At 43.2% G+C, this 18,266-nt stretch overlaps 1 protein-coding gene across 4 annotated transcripts in view; it reads right to left on the bottom strand.

Annotated features, from left to right (window-relative positions):
* Nucleotides 1-9,572: 9,572 nt before the first annotated feature.
* Nucleotides 9,573-18,266, bottom strand: part of bcl11ba (BCL11 transcription factor B a) — a 183,188-nt gene continuing 174,494 nt past the window's right edge. For 3 of the 4 annotated variants that reach the window (XM_059962426.1, XM_059962421.1, XM_059962433.1), the window contains exon 3: nt 9,573-13,191. In XM_059962426.1, coding sequence (XP_059818409.1) covers nt 11,186-13,191 — 2,006 coding nt within the window. In that variant the 3' untranslated portion in view covers nt 9,573-11,185. The remainder of the gene's footprint in view (nt 13,192-18,266) is intronic. The other variant, XM_059962443.1, reaches the window with a different exon arrangement.

The raw sequence follows: 18,266 nt of genomic DNA, 5'->3' as shown, positions 1-18,266 counted from the left end.
GGGTCCAAAGCCTCCTCAACCCCAACTACAGAGCCCGTGACCGACTTTCCCATTACAGCACTGATAGAGGTTTGAAGTAATGGGCCAATGACTCGAACAGTAGACATCCCAGCACAATGGCACCATTTCTAGATTAACATCTTCACCTATCTTAAGCGGATTCCTTACAAACAATGGGTCCAACACCATTTTCCCTCCTTCCAAATCCAAATCATTTATCCTTGGGAATTTTGGCATCAGACCAGTTGACTGGTAAAATGAGATATGCAAAGTCCCAGGAGGGACACTTTCCCTTCCCTTGGGTTACCTTGGAGACTTTAAGGTTCATGCTATGCACCCCGAGCTGCCAGACTCGTGGATGCACGTTTAAGCCACTCGCCACATTGAATAGGTACCTGGATGAGTAACTGAAGAGCTGTAACACACACAATTGTGAACTAAGAGAAGTGAGATTAACCACTTTTAACCAGTCTGGCCACAATGACCCAGGTAGACTTGCTTCTGTGCTTGATGAACCAGGACAAGCATTAAGGAAAACGTGCATTTGGCCATGGATATGGCTAGGCCCAAAGACAGGATCATAGGCAATGGAGAGGTGATATAAATGGTTCAATTTAATATCAGAGAATGTACACAGCATACAACCTGAAATGTTTACTCTTCACAGAGCATCTCCTGGCTTTTAATTGGAATCAGGAGAAGATCATGCTATGGAGAGTAAACTGGGGAGTTGGACCAATCAAGATGCTTACCGTTGACACTGTCTTAATCAACTCTCTCTGGGTTCATGCCAGAGATTCTGGAAAGCATGCCTGTGTTTTCAAGCACCTTAACAAACCACAACAGCTCTGCAAATTCCATAACACATTTTTAAGGCCATGGTGTGATAATTGACAGAATTCCTGCTGCCAAATGTTGCCCTTGCCTACAGAAACAGTGTGAGTGGCATCAAAGCAGATGACAAAAGAAATAACTGAAGCTTATAGAGAATAAGAAGTGATGCAATGAGAAGATGAGATGAGCAATTGGTTTTGAACATGGAGCCTGGTGAGAAACTCAGTGCATTCACAAGCTATCATCTGGATAGCTTTCATTTTAGTTGCACTTGCAAGAATTTTCTTCCTTTTACCTTGCTCCATGGAAAATAGAAGGAACAAAATTTGTAAAACAGAGCCAAGGTTTCAAGATCATATTTGATTCTAGCACTTAGGTTTGGGTTTGGGTTTTGCTATCTGTTCAGTCCTAATTTGTTAACGTGTGTATGTATATATTTATTCCTGCCTGGCATTCAGGGTAGCAACGAAGGTCCTCCATCTCTGTCTGTATAGAAGGATTCTTCATTGCTATTTCCATAATAATTTTTTTGACTGATCAGCAGGGTTGTTGGCCCTGAGCTGGACCCCCCCACCCCCGAACCTGGAGGACCACTTTTGGTCTGACCTTTAATGTGTTTGGCATGAGTGACGCTACAAAGAACCAAAGCACGAAGCCCTGGCTCCAGCCAACATACCTCCCCGGGTCATTGAGGCATGCAAAGCTCCAAATGATGACAAGGTTGTGGTCATCTAGGATGGTCAACATGTGGGACGAAGATTAAAACATCAGGGTATCAATGCAAATTTCCTCACCCTAACACAAGTACTTTATTAAACTTAAGTCAATAAAAGGTTAGAAAATTGGAAATACTAACCTCAACGATGGTATTCACCAAACTCTTGGATTGCTCTGGAAACTCATCTGGTGCACTAACATCCCTCAGTGAAGGAAATCTGCTATCCCTACCTAGTGCGGGAATGGAATTGACTCATAATTGCAAGCCCTTCAGTTGTATCATGACTTCAGAGTTAGCGGCCACAGCCATTGAAGAAACCAGCTCCCCAGGAGTAATCCAGGATAGGCAATAAATGCTGGCTTTGCAGGCATGGACACATCCTAAAGAAAGCACAAATACAAATCTGGCTGGTGCATTGATTTCCTGTTGAGTTTGACAGTGAGAAATGAATTATTATTAAACTGAGGTAACAACTAGCAAAATTCTTTAAACTGTTTATGTGTACAGCAGAAGTAAGTAAACCTTACCACATGCAATATTACTGGCAATATGTTGGCACGCTATTAAAAAAATTCCAGTGAAAACACAATCTGAGAATGAATTGCAGTCAGTAACATTATTTGAACCCTAGCAATCTAACTGGCAGCATACTATTGGGTATCTTTCATTATGCAGGATAGTTTCAACAGTGGAAGCTGGTAAAATTTCATTGTGCACATTTTCAGTCTTCTGTGACCTTTTTGATGATATAGGCATTTGGACATCTTAATGTGGAAATCTTGTCTCACTGTTGTTTTATCGTTTGAAGCTGTCATTGAAGCTTAGCGGTTAGTAGGTAAACTGGCTTATTTTTAATCAGATAGTTCAGTCTCCAATATTGTGTTTGTGACAGGAAGGTTTACTCAACCAGTTGAGATAAAACTAAAATTGATGGGCTTGCAATGCAGTAAGAGATTATCAGAAATAAATAACCTACATGATTAGTTATATATCCAATAATATTCTAAATTGCCCTACTTTGTACACCTGAGGGCTGAGGGCCGGCAACATAGCAGAGTTTTCTCGGTGCACCTAATCTTTCTGTAAAGCACCCTCAGGTCAGGACCCTGCTTTTCCTGCCACCTTGGTCTTTATTTCCACTCTTTAAGTTTTCCTGCCTCTGGGACACACTCACTTACTTCTGCCATGTTTGATTTTCATGTTTCTGGTGAACCAGATAATTTAATGAGATGGGGAAAAGCTTGTCTGATTAAAAAAAAAGAGGGTTTGATCCATTGGGAAAAGATTACAGTTTATTCCTGGTTCTGATTTTGTTAATCATTCCTTTGGGCACTTTCTTCACTAAGGCAATACCTCATAAAGGTGGCATCCATCATTAAGGACCCCCGTTACCCAGAACATGCCCTCCTCTCATTGCTACCATCAGGGAGGAGATACAGGAGCCTTAAGACAGACACTCAGTGATTCAGGAACAGCTTCTTCCTCTCCACCATCAGATTTCTGAATGGACAGTGAACCCATAAACACTACATCAGTATGTTTCCCTCTCTTTTTGCACTACTTATTTACTTTTTATATAGTTCTTAATGCAATTTTTATTAATTTGTATTGCAATGTACTGCAGCCACAAAACAAATGCCAGTAATATTAAACTTGATTCTGAGGTAAAATGCTCACCATCATCATTTCAAGGACAATTAGGAATGGGTCATAAATATTGTCTTTGCCCGCAATACCTGCCACCTGTAGTATATAACCGCCAAGAGGGCCACTACCTCGTCATAGGGTTTAGAGGCTTGCACGCCTCAATAACGCAGAAAGCGATGTTGTTTGGAGTCAGGGCTTTATGCTTTGACTTTTGGTAGGGTCGCCCATGCCAAACAGGTCAAGGGGTAGAGGACAGACTAAGAGTGGTCCACCGGACCTCCAGGTTCGGAGGTTCAGCTCAGGGCTAACAACCCTGACTGGTCAAACAAAATTGTTATGGAAACAATAATGAAGAATCCTTCTACATCTGAGTGCAATGGTATTCCAGAGCCTCCACCTAGGATTTGCTTGACTGACAGTGGTAAAAGTTGAGAGGAAGCTACTGCCAATGAAGAAAGCCCAGAACTCCATTAGAGACGAGGATCTTCACTGCTGCCCTAAACACCAGTGGCATAGCAGGCAGTAAGTAAGTAACATATAAAGAAACATGCAATATTTACTTCAAGCCTAAAATATAATTAATACCCTGCTACTAATGAGGTCTCATCACTAGGAGAGCGAGTTGTTTACTGTTTATTATTACATATTATACTGTACTGCCGCTGTGGAAGAAATTTGGTGAATTAAGCCAGTGATATTACACCTGATTCTGATTCAGCGGCAGCTTCTCTCCTGCTTTCCCTGTCTCCATTTTGCTGGATGTAGCGTCTAACTCAAAACGTCTCTATTTAGAATGTCTTGCTTCCAGGTGAAGCTATCCCCCCTTCCACCAAAACCTGGCTGAGATCTTGCTCTGCTTTTCACCGCATCAAAGGGACACCCATATCGGAGGGATGATTTCAAAATTAAATCCCTCGTAGATTCTTAGATCGCTATCCAAAACCGAGTCTACCGTGGGCAACAGTGATTGACAGGAAAGCAAAATACGTCTCCTTCAGCATCCTCTTGATGAGGCTTGTCTGTTCTGTCACAGTTAGAATAGACCGAGATTGGGAAAAATTGTGAGCATTTTAATTCATCTTGTTAAATAAATGAATCATTACAATAAATAGACACAGTAAAGTCCTTTTTATATAAATATAAGCAGTCAATTTCTTTTATTAGAAAACCTTGGATAAATTGATGCCAAGGGATATGAAGTAAAAACACAATTATATTTATATATATATATAAAAAAAGGGCAGCTGTCTACCAAATATAAAGGGAAAACTATTTTGACTATGAGTTGTAAATGTACCAATGGAATTTTGTGCGTGCTTTACCCAAAAAATGAATTCTACTCAGAAGATATAAGTTGGGCTTGAAAAGGTCCTTTATTAAAAGATGGTTAAAATAATTTAAAAAAAAACACGGTGTACTATCTAATCCCCAATGATAAGTCACATTATGCCTATGATCATGAACAGATAACCTATCAAACAAAACTGATTATTACTGGCCCGGTCAATGGATTGGGTGGGCCTGTAAGACTTAGCGAAGTGCCACAGTGAATCGCACAAACTTTCATTATCATTTCGAGTGCTGTCTGATATTTTATCTCAGTCGGAATCGATTGTGTTCAACTTGACCTGTCATACCATCATTTATACAGATGCTGACTGCTAAACAAGTACTGAACTCAGATTCTTACATGGGGAAAAAATAGGCAGAAAGGTAAAAGTTTGAAGATTGTAAAGATAACTTCTGATTTATTTTTTTTTCACTTGAAAATGGGACAAACATTTTGGATGAGTGTATGAGTGAAATGGTAGACACAAGCTGAAAACAGTGTGGCTTAGGAAAGGGCTTGATTTTGTACAGAAAACAGAACAATAAATATTTCACAAAGCCAAGCTGATGTGACCTCTGGTCAACACTTCAACATAAAAAAAGGATAAAGTGCATCTGTTTTAAACAGAGCACAACACAAGCAATAATAAATAGTTCAAACCTGTAGTATAAGACCAAATCTCAAGTTACAATAAAAAGCTCTAAATACAGAAATAGAAAAAAAGCTAATAAAATATTTGCCTTGCCATTACAAATAGGTCCAACTCAAGTGGCATTGATTTGCTTTGCATTTTAAGTACAATTCTTAAAAATACAACAGCACCATTAAAGTGTTTGGTCATGATAAAAAAACAAGCTGTGGACTGTACTTCACAGAGGCAGGATGAAACATGAGTTCTTGAACTTTGAACTTTTTATAATAGTTTTGTTTCTCGTACTTCTCCAAACAGGTGAGTTCATGATGACATCAAGATAGTGGTAAACAGCAGTGTGGGGACTTAGATCTTGCATTGTGACACATTAGGGCAAAAGCTGCTAATGGCTGGAACACATTAGCCAGTGAAGGGCAACAACATCAGAGAATTAAATCGTACCATGTTAAAGGAGCGTTGTTTAGACTCGGAACAACCTGGTGGCAAATGCTCATATGGAAATAGTAAAGTGGGGGAGGAATTATAGACATGGAGCATAGAAACAGGCCTTTTGGCCCATCTAGCCCATGCCAAATTCTTATTCTGCCTAGTCCCATTGACCCACAATTAGACCATAGCCCTTTATACCCTTTCCGCCTATGTACTTATCCAAACTTCTCTTAACAGCTGAAATTGAACCCACATCCACCACTTCTGCTAGCATTTGCCATCTGGACTAGAAAATAAGCCCATTATTTTTAACCAAGTTTAAAGGGAAGTAGATATTACAGTCCTTTACAGGAACTCGATCAATTACCCTTGTTTGCTTTAGAGGTCATGAATCTCAGGTAATGGCATGTGACATCTTTCAGCAGATGGTTCCTTTGGTACTACACATCCTCAGCTTCCCAATGATGAGAAGTGACAACCTGTGCAAATAACAGACGTTTGTCTTTTTCCAAATGCCCATACCGAATGGTGTGTATGCCATGTCTGCGTAACGGGCAAACCCTTGGTCACTGCCTCACTGAAGACCTCCTTCCTCCTTTGGGGGTTGAGGAGGCAGGCTCCAAAAGCTCCATTCAGTTCCTAGCCTCCCTTCCATAACTCACAACAAGAGGCACTTGTTCGTTTACCAACATCTTTTCTATGGAAGTCACTTGACAATGCCACAAGCAAACACTGCCACATTGTGACCAAGAAATAAACCCTGGCTGAAATGGACAGGTAACGGATATGTTACAATAGTTCCTTCATTAGTCAGGGCGTCAAAGGTTACGGGGAGAAGGCAAGAAATGTTATTGAGAGGGATAATAAATCATCCATTATGGAATGGCAGAGACAACTCGATGGGCCGAATGGCCTAATTCTGCTCCTATGTCTTATGGAGCCTATTAGCAGAAACCATGCTGATGCTCTTCTCTTCAATCCTGGTTCTCATTTAATTCCATCTGAGCATAATACAAAGGATATCCCTTTTTAACAGATGTGCAGAGTAATTTCTTTAGCCAGAGTGGTGAATTTGTGGAATTCAGTGTTTTGGAGGCCAAGTCATTGGGTATATTTAAAACAGAGGTTGATAGGTTCTTGATTAGTCAGGGCATCAAAGGTTATGGGGAGAAAGCAGAATGGGGTCAAGAGAAGAAACGAATCAACCTTGATCAAAACGATGGGCTGAATGGCCTACTTCTACTTCTATATCTTACGGACCTTATGTAATGCCACTGTATCACTGTCAGTCGTCCCTTTTTCTACAGTGTATAGAATAGTTAAAGGTCAAAAGCTGACTGTATTTTTGCTGTAGGTGAGTTATGTGAAGATGGCACAATCTGACTAATCCAGGCTCTCTGCCACTGGAATGAGCTGTGAAAATGTCGATCAGAACACCAGAGAAGATGGCAGAAGCCTCTAGGACGGAGGGGGTTTGGCACCACTGATGGTAATTCAAAATCATTACAACACCATTTTGCCCAACCCAGGAACGATGCAATGGGCAGACTGGAGCATTGATACTAGGCTTGGCGTTGGAACGATGCTGACCTTTATTCCATCTACCTGAACTGGGCAGGATCTTGCAGAAGGAACGAGGACATCCTTGAGAACAATGAACATCACTGTCAGGTGCCTCAGAAAAATGGGGCGAATGAGTCTCCTGTCACCTTGTTTTAATACAGAAAGCTCAAACAAAATGACATTGCCAACTAGAACTGACATAATCAACTATAAATGGCCATAGATGCAGAGTAGTAGATATGCATTGAAATCATGACAGCTGCTTTTCTTTTTATTTACAGAAACGGCTAAATAAAAACCCACTGGCCAATTAAAGTTACTTTGCCCGTAAGCAACTTAAAATAAGAAGAGGTTAATAAATTCTGTTCATGGCTTTTAGGGAGTGGAGTACAAACAATTCAGTTCTTGAAATATTACATTTCTCTAATGTACCAATTATTTGCTCAGGATGGTTTGTGTTCCTGTCTTTAGTGCAAATTTCAAAGTGTCAAAATACACACAATTTCATCCCACCTCTTTGCGATTATTACAAGTATTGAAGAACTGTGGAATGTGAAATTAGGAGTGAGTGATCCTGTTAACACAAGAAACCAAATGGCAGCTTAGATCAACATACACTTGTACCTGCCTCATCGGTTTTACACAGCAGCAGATCAAGGACGCCCAAAACCCAAATCCCCACGGAAACGTTGGACTAAACAGTGCCATGCGCGCAACATGGATGCATCAGGGACAAGAAAAGAAAAAAAATGCAGAACTATTAAAGGTAGGTCCACTGGTGGGAAATGCAGTATCGATTCACTTCCACTGACAGTCTCTAGCATTAGTGACATCTAGTGGCTTCTAATACTGCACAAATCAATGTTAATCATTGATTTTTTTTCTTCAAGAAAGAATGGCCCATCTATTTTACAGAACAAATAAAAGGCAGAAATGCATCCAACATAAGGAAACCTCATCCCTGTGAACATACTCCGGCCCAGGATGTACACGACATTGACTCAACCACTGTCTTCCATGCCACATACTGGATGATCCTTAAAGCAGCGTGAGATACAACATGTTTTGGTCTTCAATCAGTTGGATTTACATTGATCTAACTCTGACCACAACGGATCGAAACAGAGTCTGCGTAAACAGGGAGAGTGAAGGCAGCAGATCACAAAGAAAAAGAAACTCAAAACAGAACTGGTAAAAACTGTAAACCATGCATATCCAACAGGGTGGAAAACTGGGTGATGGTGGGTAAGTGGGAACTGTACAACTGAAAAATCACATTATCAGTGACCAGCAATGCATTTCCTAATTCCTTTTTGTATTTTTTTAAACAAAAGGTCGTTACACGACCTTTTTTTTCTCCTGTACAATAAGATTTCAGAACATACAAATTATTTTTGCACTATTTTTATCCTGCCAAAATTAAAAAAATATATTATGGCAGCCTGTGTGATTTTTTCTTCTAATCCACTACCAAAAAAAAGGTACTTTTCTTTTTGTTGTACCTTTAAAAGGACAAGCAAACAGTTAAAAAATACAAGCTCCTGTATAAATACAGCAAGTGCCTACACTATTATGAACCAATACCAAGTAACCATTCCAGAGAAACAGAGGGAAAAAGTACAGGTCAGGAGTGTGATTTAAGCAAAGCAATTACATGAATATGCACTTTTCTACTAATTTTTTTTTCTTGCCTACATATGGTAGCAGTAATCGTTCTTCCCAATACAAGTTCTATACAATTTTTGAAAAAAGATAAAACACTCAAGGCAAAAAAGTCTACTAAAACTGATAGTCAATTAGACTTTACAATTACAGTGACAAGAACAATTTTAGACCCACAAATTTACTGCAACAATTTCCATTTTTGAAAAAAAAAATTTTTTTGTTTTTTTTCTCTCTCTCCATTTTGTAAAATGCCCAGGCATTCTCCATTAATACAAATACTGGTACACTTTTACAGTGATCAAGAAACTGTAATATATATATATATTAAACCCCGTCACCAGTTGAATCAGAGAACCAATATACACATGGCCATAATGGCACCCATGTATTTACTAAGCAAACTTCGGGAAAAAAAAACCTCTTGATCATTCAACAAACACGCACGCACGCACACACAATATTTTTTTTGTATTTTTTTCCACTCTTGTAGATATTCAATACTGTAAACTTATTCGAGACTGAGTGCACTAAATTCTGTTCAGAACCAAAAAAAAATAAGGAGTAGCCATTGTTCCTGATGAGTAACTGTCTTTATGTTCTTGTTGGGATTCTGGAGGCATCTTTTATTTTACTATTGAGCCTTGCTACAGTGGGGCTCCCACAGTTTAAGCAGCGTCCTGCAGTGTCAAATGATGAGCATAGATCGGCAGACCAGTTTCCGAAGTTGATTAGCTGGGTGGGGTGGGGGCTGGGTTAACTGGGGATTAGGAATGTTGTCACATCTTCACCAACTTGTAGCGACTGGCGTGAAGGTCCGCTGATTGCTTTATTTTGTTTGTCTATAAATTCTGGATTGTTGGTGCGTGGAGAACTCTAGAATCTAATGACGTACATCTTTCTCTTGTGTGATTTTTTTTCCTCTCTTCTTCAAATCAGCACTTTTTTTTAAACTTCACAAAAAGTGGTTTTGCATTTGTCTCAGAGACTCATTAGGAAGATCAAGTATTCAAGGCACTCATGTCAAATCGAATGGCAGTATAAAAACTGTCAAATGACATTAACTTTTTTTTAATATAGTGCCAGCATTGTGAATGCTACGCTAAGCAACACTGACACTTTAATCTCAGTTGTTCCCTAATGTATATGATAACCCTTTTTGGACCATAGAATTCCCATAGTTTTTCTTGTTCAGAAGTCGCAGTTTCTATAATTAAAAAAACAAATATGTTAAGGTGCGGGTTCAAAAAAAGGAAATATCTCAGGTACAAATTTAGCTCTTTAAAACACAATGGCCATAGACCATCCACTCCTGTTGGCAAAATACCTGTGCATTTCAGCAATAATGCATATCGCATACAATCAAGCACAGATGTTTTGGTAGGCGTTGGCAATAATGCACTTCTGATTTTGCTTGGTTCACTTTTGCTGTGCATTTTACTCACTAATTAGTAACACAAACTAAAAGATCGTTATTGCTTAGGTTAAATTTCTGGCCGGTATCACTGGGCACTGGATAGTAAATTGCCTCTCTCATCTGCCTGACCTTTCTTTCTTTACTTGTCATAAACTATATTAGTTTTAGCCAGGGGGAGGGTGGGGGTCAGTGACGAAAATTGACAACGGCAGTTCCAGATTCCAGTGGCTTTTAAGATCAGTGCTACATTTCGAACCCAGTTTGTGATATTAAAAAAAATGAGTTAAGTGCTATGATTAGGATTGTGATCCGCTGTGGCTCTCCCTTTCTCCTTAAAACACAATTTTTTTTAAAAAAATGTTTTTTGTGCAAAATCCAATCTGCCTCACCCCAACCAACCCCCTCCTTGACACCGATGGCAAAGAAATTAAAGGAAATCAACAAAGGCGGCTTCTATCCAAGAAATTACTGTGTTAACTATTCGGTTCCAAATAAGCAGCGGCCCCAGAGAAGGGTTATTTCGATGGATCTGCACCTCAAAATGCAAGTAATCTCAGGTTTCCGTTTCTTTCTAAATAAAAAAAAGAGGGTAAAATCAAAAGGGATACCCTAAGTAAAACAAAAGTTTCAAACAACGAAAAAATAAAAGAAAAATTGTACCTGCACATGATGCTTGAAAAAATATTTAAAAAAACAATAAATACAGAAATTATTGCACAGTGGAAAAGGCTCAACATTATTTTACTGCCTCTACATCACCCTCAGGTTTGATTGAGCATCTCAGACAGAAATTATACCTTGAAAATTAAGTGCCACAGGAGGCACTCTGGGCCGACTTTCTCAGTTAGCAATTAATTAAGCTTTACAATTGAATTTTTTTTTGTGTGTGTTTTTTTTTGTTTTAAAACCAAGTCTCTTTTACTTCAAGGAGCTTTAGCTTCTTTCTGCTTGTTCGATTTTAACGTCGCTTGTCAGTAAGTGTTCTCCGTGCCATTTTTTCATGTGTTTCTCAAGGGTGCTGTAAACGCTGAAGGGCATTTGACAAATGTCGCACCTGTAAACCTCCTTGCCAATCTGGCCGTGCGTTTTCATGTGACGCGTCAGCTTGCTGCTCTGGGCGCATGCATAGTTGCAGAGCTCGCATTTGTAAGGCCGTTCGCCCGTGTGGCTCCTGCGGTGGACTGTCAAGTTGCTGCAGTTTTTGAACACTTTGCCGCAGTACTCGCAAGTGTCGCTCCGGCGTCCTTCCTTGGAGCTTGGCCGCCCCGGGCCGGGACCTCCCATGTGAGGGGTGCTGCCGCTGCTGGCGGTGCCGCTGCGCCCCGATAGACCTCCGTCCAGCATGTCCCCGGGCGGGGTGGAGAATCTCAGGCTGCCGTTCTCCGACGAGTGCTCTGAAGAAGTGGCGAAGGGGGATTGTCTGGAGTCACCGAAGCCCAGGAAAGGGTCTTTCATGAAGTGCCTGGACGCCGCGTAGCCCACTAGCCACTGCGAGTAAACATTCTCGGAAGGGATTAAAGGCCCCGAGGGCAGGTCCAGGTCCTTCTCCATCTTGATTCTCTTCGAGGAGGCGACGGACGGAGAGGGGCTGGTGATCAAGGGGGGTTTCCGAGGCATCATGATGGGGAAGGCCTCCCCGGGCCCGAAGCTGCGGCCGTTCACCGTCCCGTCTTCCGGACGGTCCAGCTCGCCGGCCACCGAGTCCTCGTCCCCGGTGTCCCTCTGGCCGTCGGATGAGCGTTTGGAGAAGGTGTTGCGCTTCTGCTTGTCGGCCAGCACGTCCCCATAGTGCTGGATGGCTCGCAGCCCCACGTTCTCCATGACCTTGCCCAGGACGCAGTGCTTCTCGTTGATGGGCAGCTTGAAGCCGTTCTCCCGGTTGCGGCTCAGCTCGGAGTCCATGCTGAAGCTGGACTCGGGCCGGCTCTCGTTTTCCAGCTCTTCCTCCTCCTCCTCCTCTTCCTCCTCCTCCTCCTCCTCGTTCTCGTTCAGCAGGCCGGCGCCGAAGTTGGCGGCTCCCCCGCCCTTGAGCCCGCAGCCTTCGCCGGCGGGGTGCTCGCTGGTGCCGGGCTCGGGGGAGCTGGTGGCGGACAGCCCGTCGTCTGACCGGCCCGTCACCGAGGCCCCCTTGTGCAGGTGCGTCTTCATGTGCCGCTTCAGCTTGCTGGCCTGCGAGCAGGCGTGGTCGCACAGCTGGCACTTGTAGGGCTTCTCCCCCGTGTGGCTGCGCCGGTGGACGATCAGGTTGCTCTGGAACTTGAAGGTCTTGCCGCAGAACTCGCAGGACTTGGTCTTGGCCTGCGACTGAGGCGGCGTGGTGCTGCTTGGTGGCATGGGGGGCAGCGGGGGCGTGCTCAGGAAGGGCGACTTGGGGCTGGGCTGGAAGGGCTGCAGCAGACGGTGCATAGGATTGTGCCGGCTGGGCGAGAGAGGAGGAGTAGAACTGCTGTTACCCGCCAGCTCCCGGAGTCTCCTGGAGAAGTCCATGGTCTGGGACTCCATGCCCAGTGGGTGGTTTAAGCGCATTACTCTGTCGAAGGCACTGTGATGCTGAGATACCAAGCCCATCTCGTCGGCACTAAGGCGGTCCAAGCGATGGGGGTCTAGGTGGTGCCGAGGAGGCGGGCTAAAGATGGGAGGGGTGCTGGGGAGGCGCCCGTCGCCGAAGCCTGGGTGCTCCTGGAGGATGGGGCCTGTCATCCGCAGCAGGCTGAAGGGGTTGTTCTCGCCCAGGAAGCTGGTGAGAGGCGACTGCGAGATGGGGTCCGGGCCCAGGGAGGGGGGAAGGCCAATCCGAGGGGTGAGGGGGCTGTTGGACGGGTGCGTCTCCAGGTAAATGCGGAATCCGTGCGTGTTCTGTGCGTGTTGGAGCAGGAACCAGGCGCTCGTGAAGGGCTGCTTGCATGTTGTGCAAATGTAGCTCGAAGGCTCATCTTTGCCTGCAAGAGAACATAGGAAACCATTAGTTCAATCAGGTCCACCATCAGCCGCTTTTTATACAGTAGCTGAGTGCAGAAAGAAGCCAGCAGGAAAATCATGGCAGAACACTACCCACACAGCCAACTGACTTTCCATAAGCTCTCCTTTGGAAAGTGCTGTAGAGCTATTAAAACAAAAACTTCACGCCATCTTAAAAGTTTCTACCCCCAGGCAGTTAATCTGATCAACCATTCTAGTTAGTTTCCCCCCCCCCCACTATCTAATCCCTCAGTCACTGCAGTTTGTAAACACATTAAACCACATTTTATAATGCTGCTTTCATTATAAATTCATGCTGGTATTTCTATATTTATGCACATTTTATTCCATTTCTGTACTTCTAACTTTATATAATTCTTAGTAATTGTTAGATGCTGCTGTTTTTTGTTGCATGTCCCACCATAACACCACAGCAAATTCCTAACACGTGTATAGTAAATAAAACTGATCTGTGATCCTTGACAGCAAAGACAGGAAGAAGGAGTTCCTGTCCTAAAACCAATACCTGCATGGGCAGGCATAGAGTGAGGAAGCGCACTAGAGAGATGCAAGGAGGGCTTGCAAGGGCTTGGTTGTCCCATTGAAAATCGGGCATGAACAAGATTGAGGGGGGTGCAAAGATGTATTGGCTAGAAGAGCTTTAATAAGTGGTGTGAGGACAGTCCAATGGAGGGCTCCTGAGCAATGGGTTGAGACATTGATGTAAGCCAGTGAGCACAGGATAGAGCAGGGTGAATGGGACCTGAAGCGAATCAGGAAATGAGCTTTAAGGTATTGGTATCTGGTACTAGTATTGGCTTATTATTGTCACATGTACCAAAATTCGGAGAAAGGCTTGCCTTGCCTACTTTTTATACAGATCAAATCATTACACAGTGCATTGAGCTAGAATTAGGTTAAAACAGTAATAATGCAGAATAAAGTGTAAAAGCCAGCAAAAAAGTGCCATGCATGTAAATGATGAAGCGCTAGATCATAATTAGGTAGACTGTGAGACCAAGTAGCCATCTTATCATACAAAAGATAACAGAAGCTATCTCTGAGCGTGGCGTACGTGCTTTCAGGCTTTTATATCTTCTGCCCAGTGGGAGAGGGCAGACGGGGGAATATCCGGGGTGAGATGTCTCTGATTGTTTTTCCTCAGGCACTGAGGACTGTAGACAGAGTCCACAGAACTGTGATGTGCTGAGGTGTGTCCACCAACAATGTCCAAGATACCGGGAGCTAACTCGTCCTTGAATGATACATCCTGTTCTCACACATGGTAATGTAGTGGTTAGCACAAGGCCTTACAGTACCAGCAACCCGGATCCATTTCCTAATGCTGCCTGGAAGGAGTCTGTACTTCCTCCCCGTAACCGCACGGGTTTCCTCAGGGAGCTCCTGGTTCTTCCCACAGTCCAAAGATGTACCAGTTAGTTGGTGAATTGGCCATTGTAAGTTATCCCGTGATTAGGCTGGGGTTAAATTGGGAATGGCTGGGCAGTTCGGCTTGGAGGGGGCAGAAGGGCCTATCCAGCGCCGTAACTCAAGAAGTAAATTTTTTTTAAACTGCTGCACCAGTGGTCAGCAGAGGGGTGGGGAGGTGTGTTCAGGTAGGGGAGTTAGTTCACAATAAATGGTATGGGCACTGGTAGGAGGGGACGGGGAGATAAAATACCCAGCCCTGGTGTGTGGGGTGTGTTCTTCACTGCCAAGACTCCTGACTGGTGTTCGATAAATGCTTAAGAAAACGCTTGCTGGGTAAGCTCCAAGGAAAGAGGCGAGTGAGAATATCTGGGCTCTAACAATGCTGACAGAGGCAGGGAGAGCTTCTGAGAGAGAGGGTCATCTGACACAGGTAATGCTCACTGATGCTTTGTGCCTTTGCATCTTTAACACGATGTGATATAGAGGACCAAGAGAGAAACTACGTGTGCAGTTGCTCTCATCACTTGTATATTTCAATGAATGTCAATTTTCTATTAGTCTGATTTAATGCTATGACAGAATCAATTATAATACACACATCCAAAAGCTACTACTTTTAATAATTACCAAACAAAGTCTGGACTTAGTTGAGTAACATTATCTTTACTGGTGGATGAAGGTAAACTGAACACCACTAATACTAAAATAGGTTAACGGATGAGACCTGTTAATCCCCTTCGAGCCGAGGCCTGTTAATCCTCAACAGTTCAATTTTTTTTAAATTTCAGAGATATAGCATGCAATAAGCCCTTCTGGGTCAACGAGCCACAGCACCCAGGAACCCACCTATTTAACCCTAGCCTAATCACAGGACCAATTTACAATGGTCAATTAATCAGTACGTCTTTGGAAGGGAACTGGAGCACCTGGAGGAAACCTATGCTCATAAAGAAAGTACAAACTTTCTTACAGAGGGTGCCGAGTTGAACTCCGGACTCAGATGCTCCAAGCTGTAATAGTGGCAGGCTAACCACTACACTAGCATGGTACTAATGCCAGGAACAAGGTGAATACACCACTTTCAGCCAGTATTGAGACTGGAAACAAGTGTAATAGTTTCCTAATAGAATGTATCTTTGCTTTTCTTTAATTTTAAAATTAAGCTTTATTCATAAAGTGCAGGGGTTCCTAACTACTGCCATGCCTTGGACCAAAACCATTAAACAAGGGGTCCATGAATCCCAAGTTGGGAACCCCTGGCATTAAAAAAACATAAACAGCACATGGCTTTCTTTACATTCCTGGTGTTGCTCATTTGTAGTGTCATTGGCTCTAAACGTCTGTAGTATTAGCATGTTCAGTGTGCACAGCAATTTTACCACTCAAGTGGTCCTCTTGGACAACACTAGACTCAAGCTTTTGAGAGGCTTCTACACAGAGTTTAGCCCCTTAATGTTTAGTGGCAAAAAGACCTTAGACTGCAATCTTTCCCCACAAAGTCTTTGCATTGGCTGTACCAAGCTTCAGTGTGAACTTCAGCAAGTCTCCTGAAGTTTAAATTGTACATGAAGATAGCACTCCCTTAAGGACATCTCACTCTTATCTGTTAATAACTCTTTCCTTACCAACACACTCCCTCCCATTCTTACCCCTCCTTGGCCAACACCAGTCACCCCGTTTTGAGTTGCATATGGGCCAGCCCATGGACAGATTTCCAACATCTTCTCAAATGGGCACGGGGGACCCTGACTGAAATGGTAGCCTTCTACGACTGTTTCAGTACCATTGCCTTCTGATCTCAAGTTCATTCTGAAATGTGTTCTTAGCATTTGGTTGTCAAGAACCATTTAAAAACATGTGAATTCATTTAGCTCCTTTCATGACTTTAGGGTTTCTGAATGGACTTTACAATGTGTGCTTCCTTGGAACTCTGTAATACAGGTATTCCTCGATTCACAAACATTCACTTAGTAATATTTTGCTGCAACATTACTGATCTTTTGGGGACATATCTTCCTAAATAATCTCCCACATGTTTGGGAACATCCATCCCTCAAGATAGGATGGGCAACCTGATGAATGGTGTGATCATGTCTATCAAATAATCTGTTTTGGCCTGATCTCCAGAAGCAAGTATTGACTCACAGAAACAGGCCCACTGATCAAGATACTCCATAAGCCAGTATCTGGTCCATAACCTTCTAAACCTTTCCATATCATTACCTGTCAAGTGTCTTTTAAAGACTGCTATTGCATCTAGCAACACACACAAAATGCTGGAGGAACTCAGCAGATCAGGCAACATCTATGAAAAAGAATAAACAGTCAATGTTTCGGGCCAAGACCCTACTTCAGGACTAAGGGTCTCAGCCAGAAACATTGATTGTCTATTCATTCCCGTAGATGTGGCCTGCCGTGCTGAGTTTCTCCGACATTTTGTGTGCGTTGCTCTGGATTTCTAGCATCAGCAGAATCTTTCTTGTTTGCTTTTGCCCTTGCCTCAATTAATAGCTCTGGCAGCTCATTTCATATATTCCCCATCCTTTGTGTAAAAAAGTTGCCCCCTCAAGCTCCTACTAAATCTTCCTACTATACCTATTCCCTCCAGTTTTTGATTCCCCACCCTATTTAAGCACATGATTACTTTATACAAGTCTTTATTCAGCCTCCTACACTCCAAGGAATCAGGGTGTCGCCTGTCCAGCCTACCCCTACGATTCAGTCCCTCAAGTCTTTCCAAATCTTTACTGCATACTTTCTAGTTTGATCACATCTTTCCTACAGCAGGTCCTTCCTTAGGAATTCTTCTTCCCCCCTCACTGGAAAAGCAGCACTTCTGCTAGCATAGCTCTCCCTCAGTTTTGCACTGGCGCCTTAGCCTAGACTCGCGATTGAGACTCTGGTGCGGGACTTGAACGCAGGACTCGGCGGCAGGGCAGAGGTGCGGCTAATTTCGTCGTGAATCAGGGCCTGATGGGAAAGGAAGCAAAGAGATTTGGAGTGCAGCTTGCAACGCAGGAACAGCCAGCCCGCTGGCGGCTGTTAAAAACTAAGCCTTGCACGTTATCCACGCAGGCCCTGGGTCTCTGGAGTTCCTGCTGCCAGCTCAATATTAAGGTTGTCCACCCAGCTCATCTGCACCACACAGGGCCTGTGAGGAGGTCCCAGGAGTGGTATTCTATCCGTTTAATGAGCAGCCGCATCCTTCACCTTGGGTTTTACCAACTTTTCCTGGCTTTAAATTAATCAATTAATCAGAGACAGCTGTTCAATTAGACGTCTAAAAATTTACAGGAGATCTCTACAGCCATTTCCATATGGTGCCTGATGAGGGGAACTTTAATGACCTGCTCACTGCTGCTGTACTCAATGAAGAGTACCATTAATGTTTTTTCATTAAGGCTGTCCCAGTACATTGTGTTAATATGATAGCCTAATTCTTTATCTTTTACTGACAGGAGTTAACCCTCGCCACCCCCCCCCCCCAAGTTACACACAGCGACAGACGAAGGTTCAGGAAGGAGCCTTCCTCCTCTGAACCCCCCACCCCCCACCTCCCACCTCCCAACTCTGCAAAAGGCATATCCGTCGAGTAAGTGTCAAGATACACAGTACAAAGAACATT

The sequence above is a fragment of the Hypanus sabinus genome, chromosome 2 (genome assembly GCF_030144855.1).
Source record: "Hypanus sabinus isolate sHypSab1 chromosome 2, sHypSab1.hap1, whole genome shotgun sequence".
NCBI classification, from domain to species: domain Eukaryota; kingdom Metazoa; phylum Chordata; class Chondrichthyes; order Myliobatiformes; family Dasyatidae; genus Hypanus; species Hypanus sabinus.
This window is presented reverse-complemented; position numbering and strand designations above follow the sequence as displayed.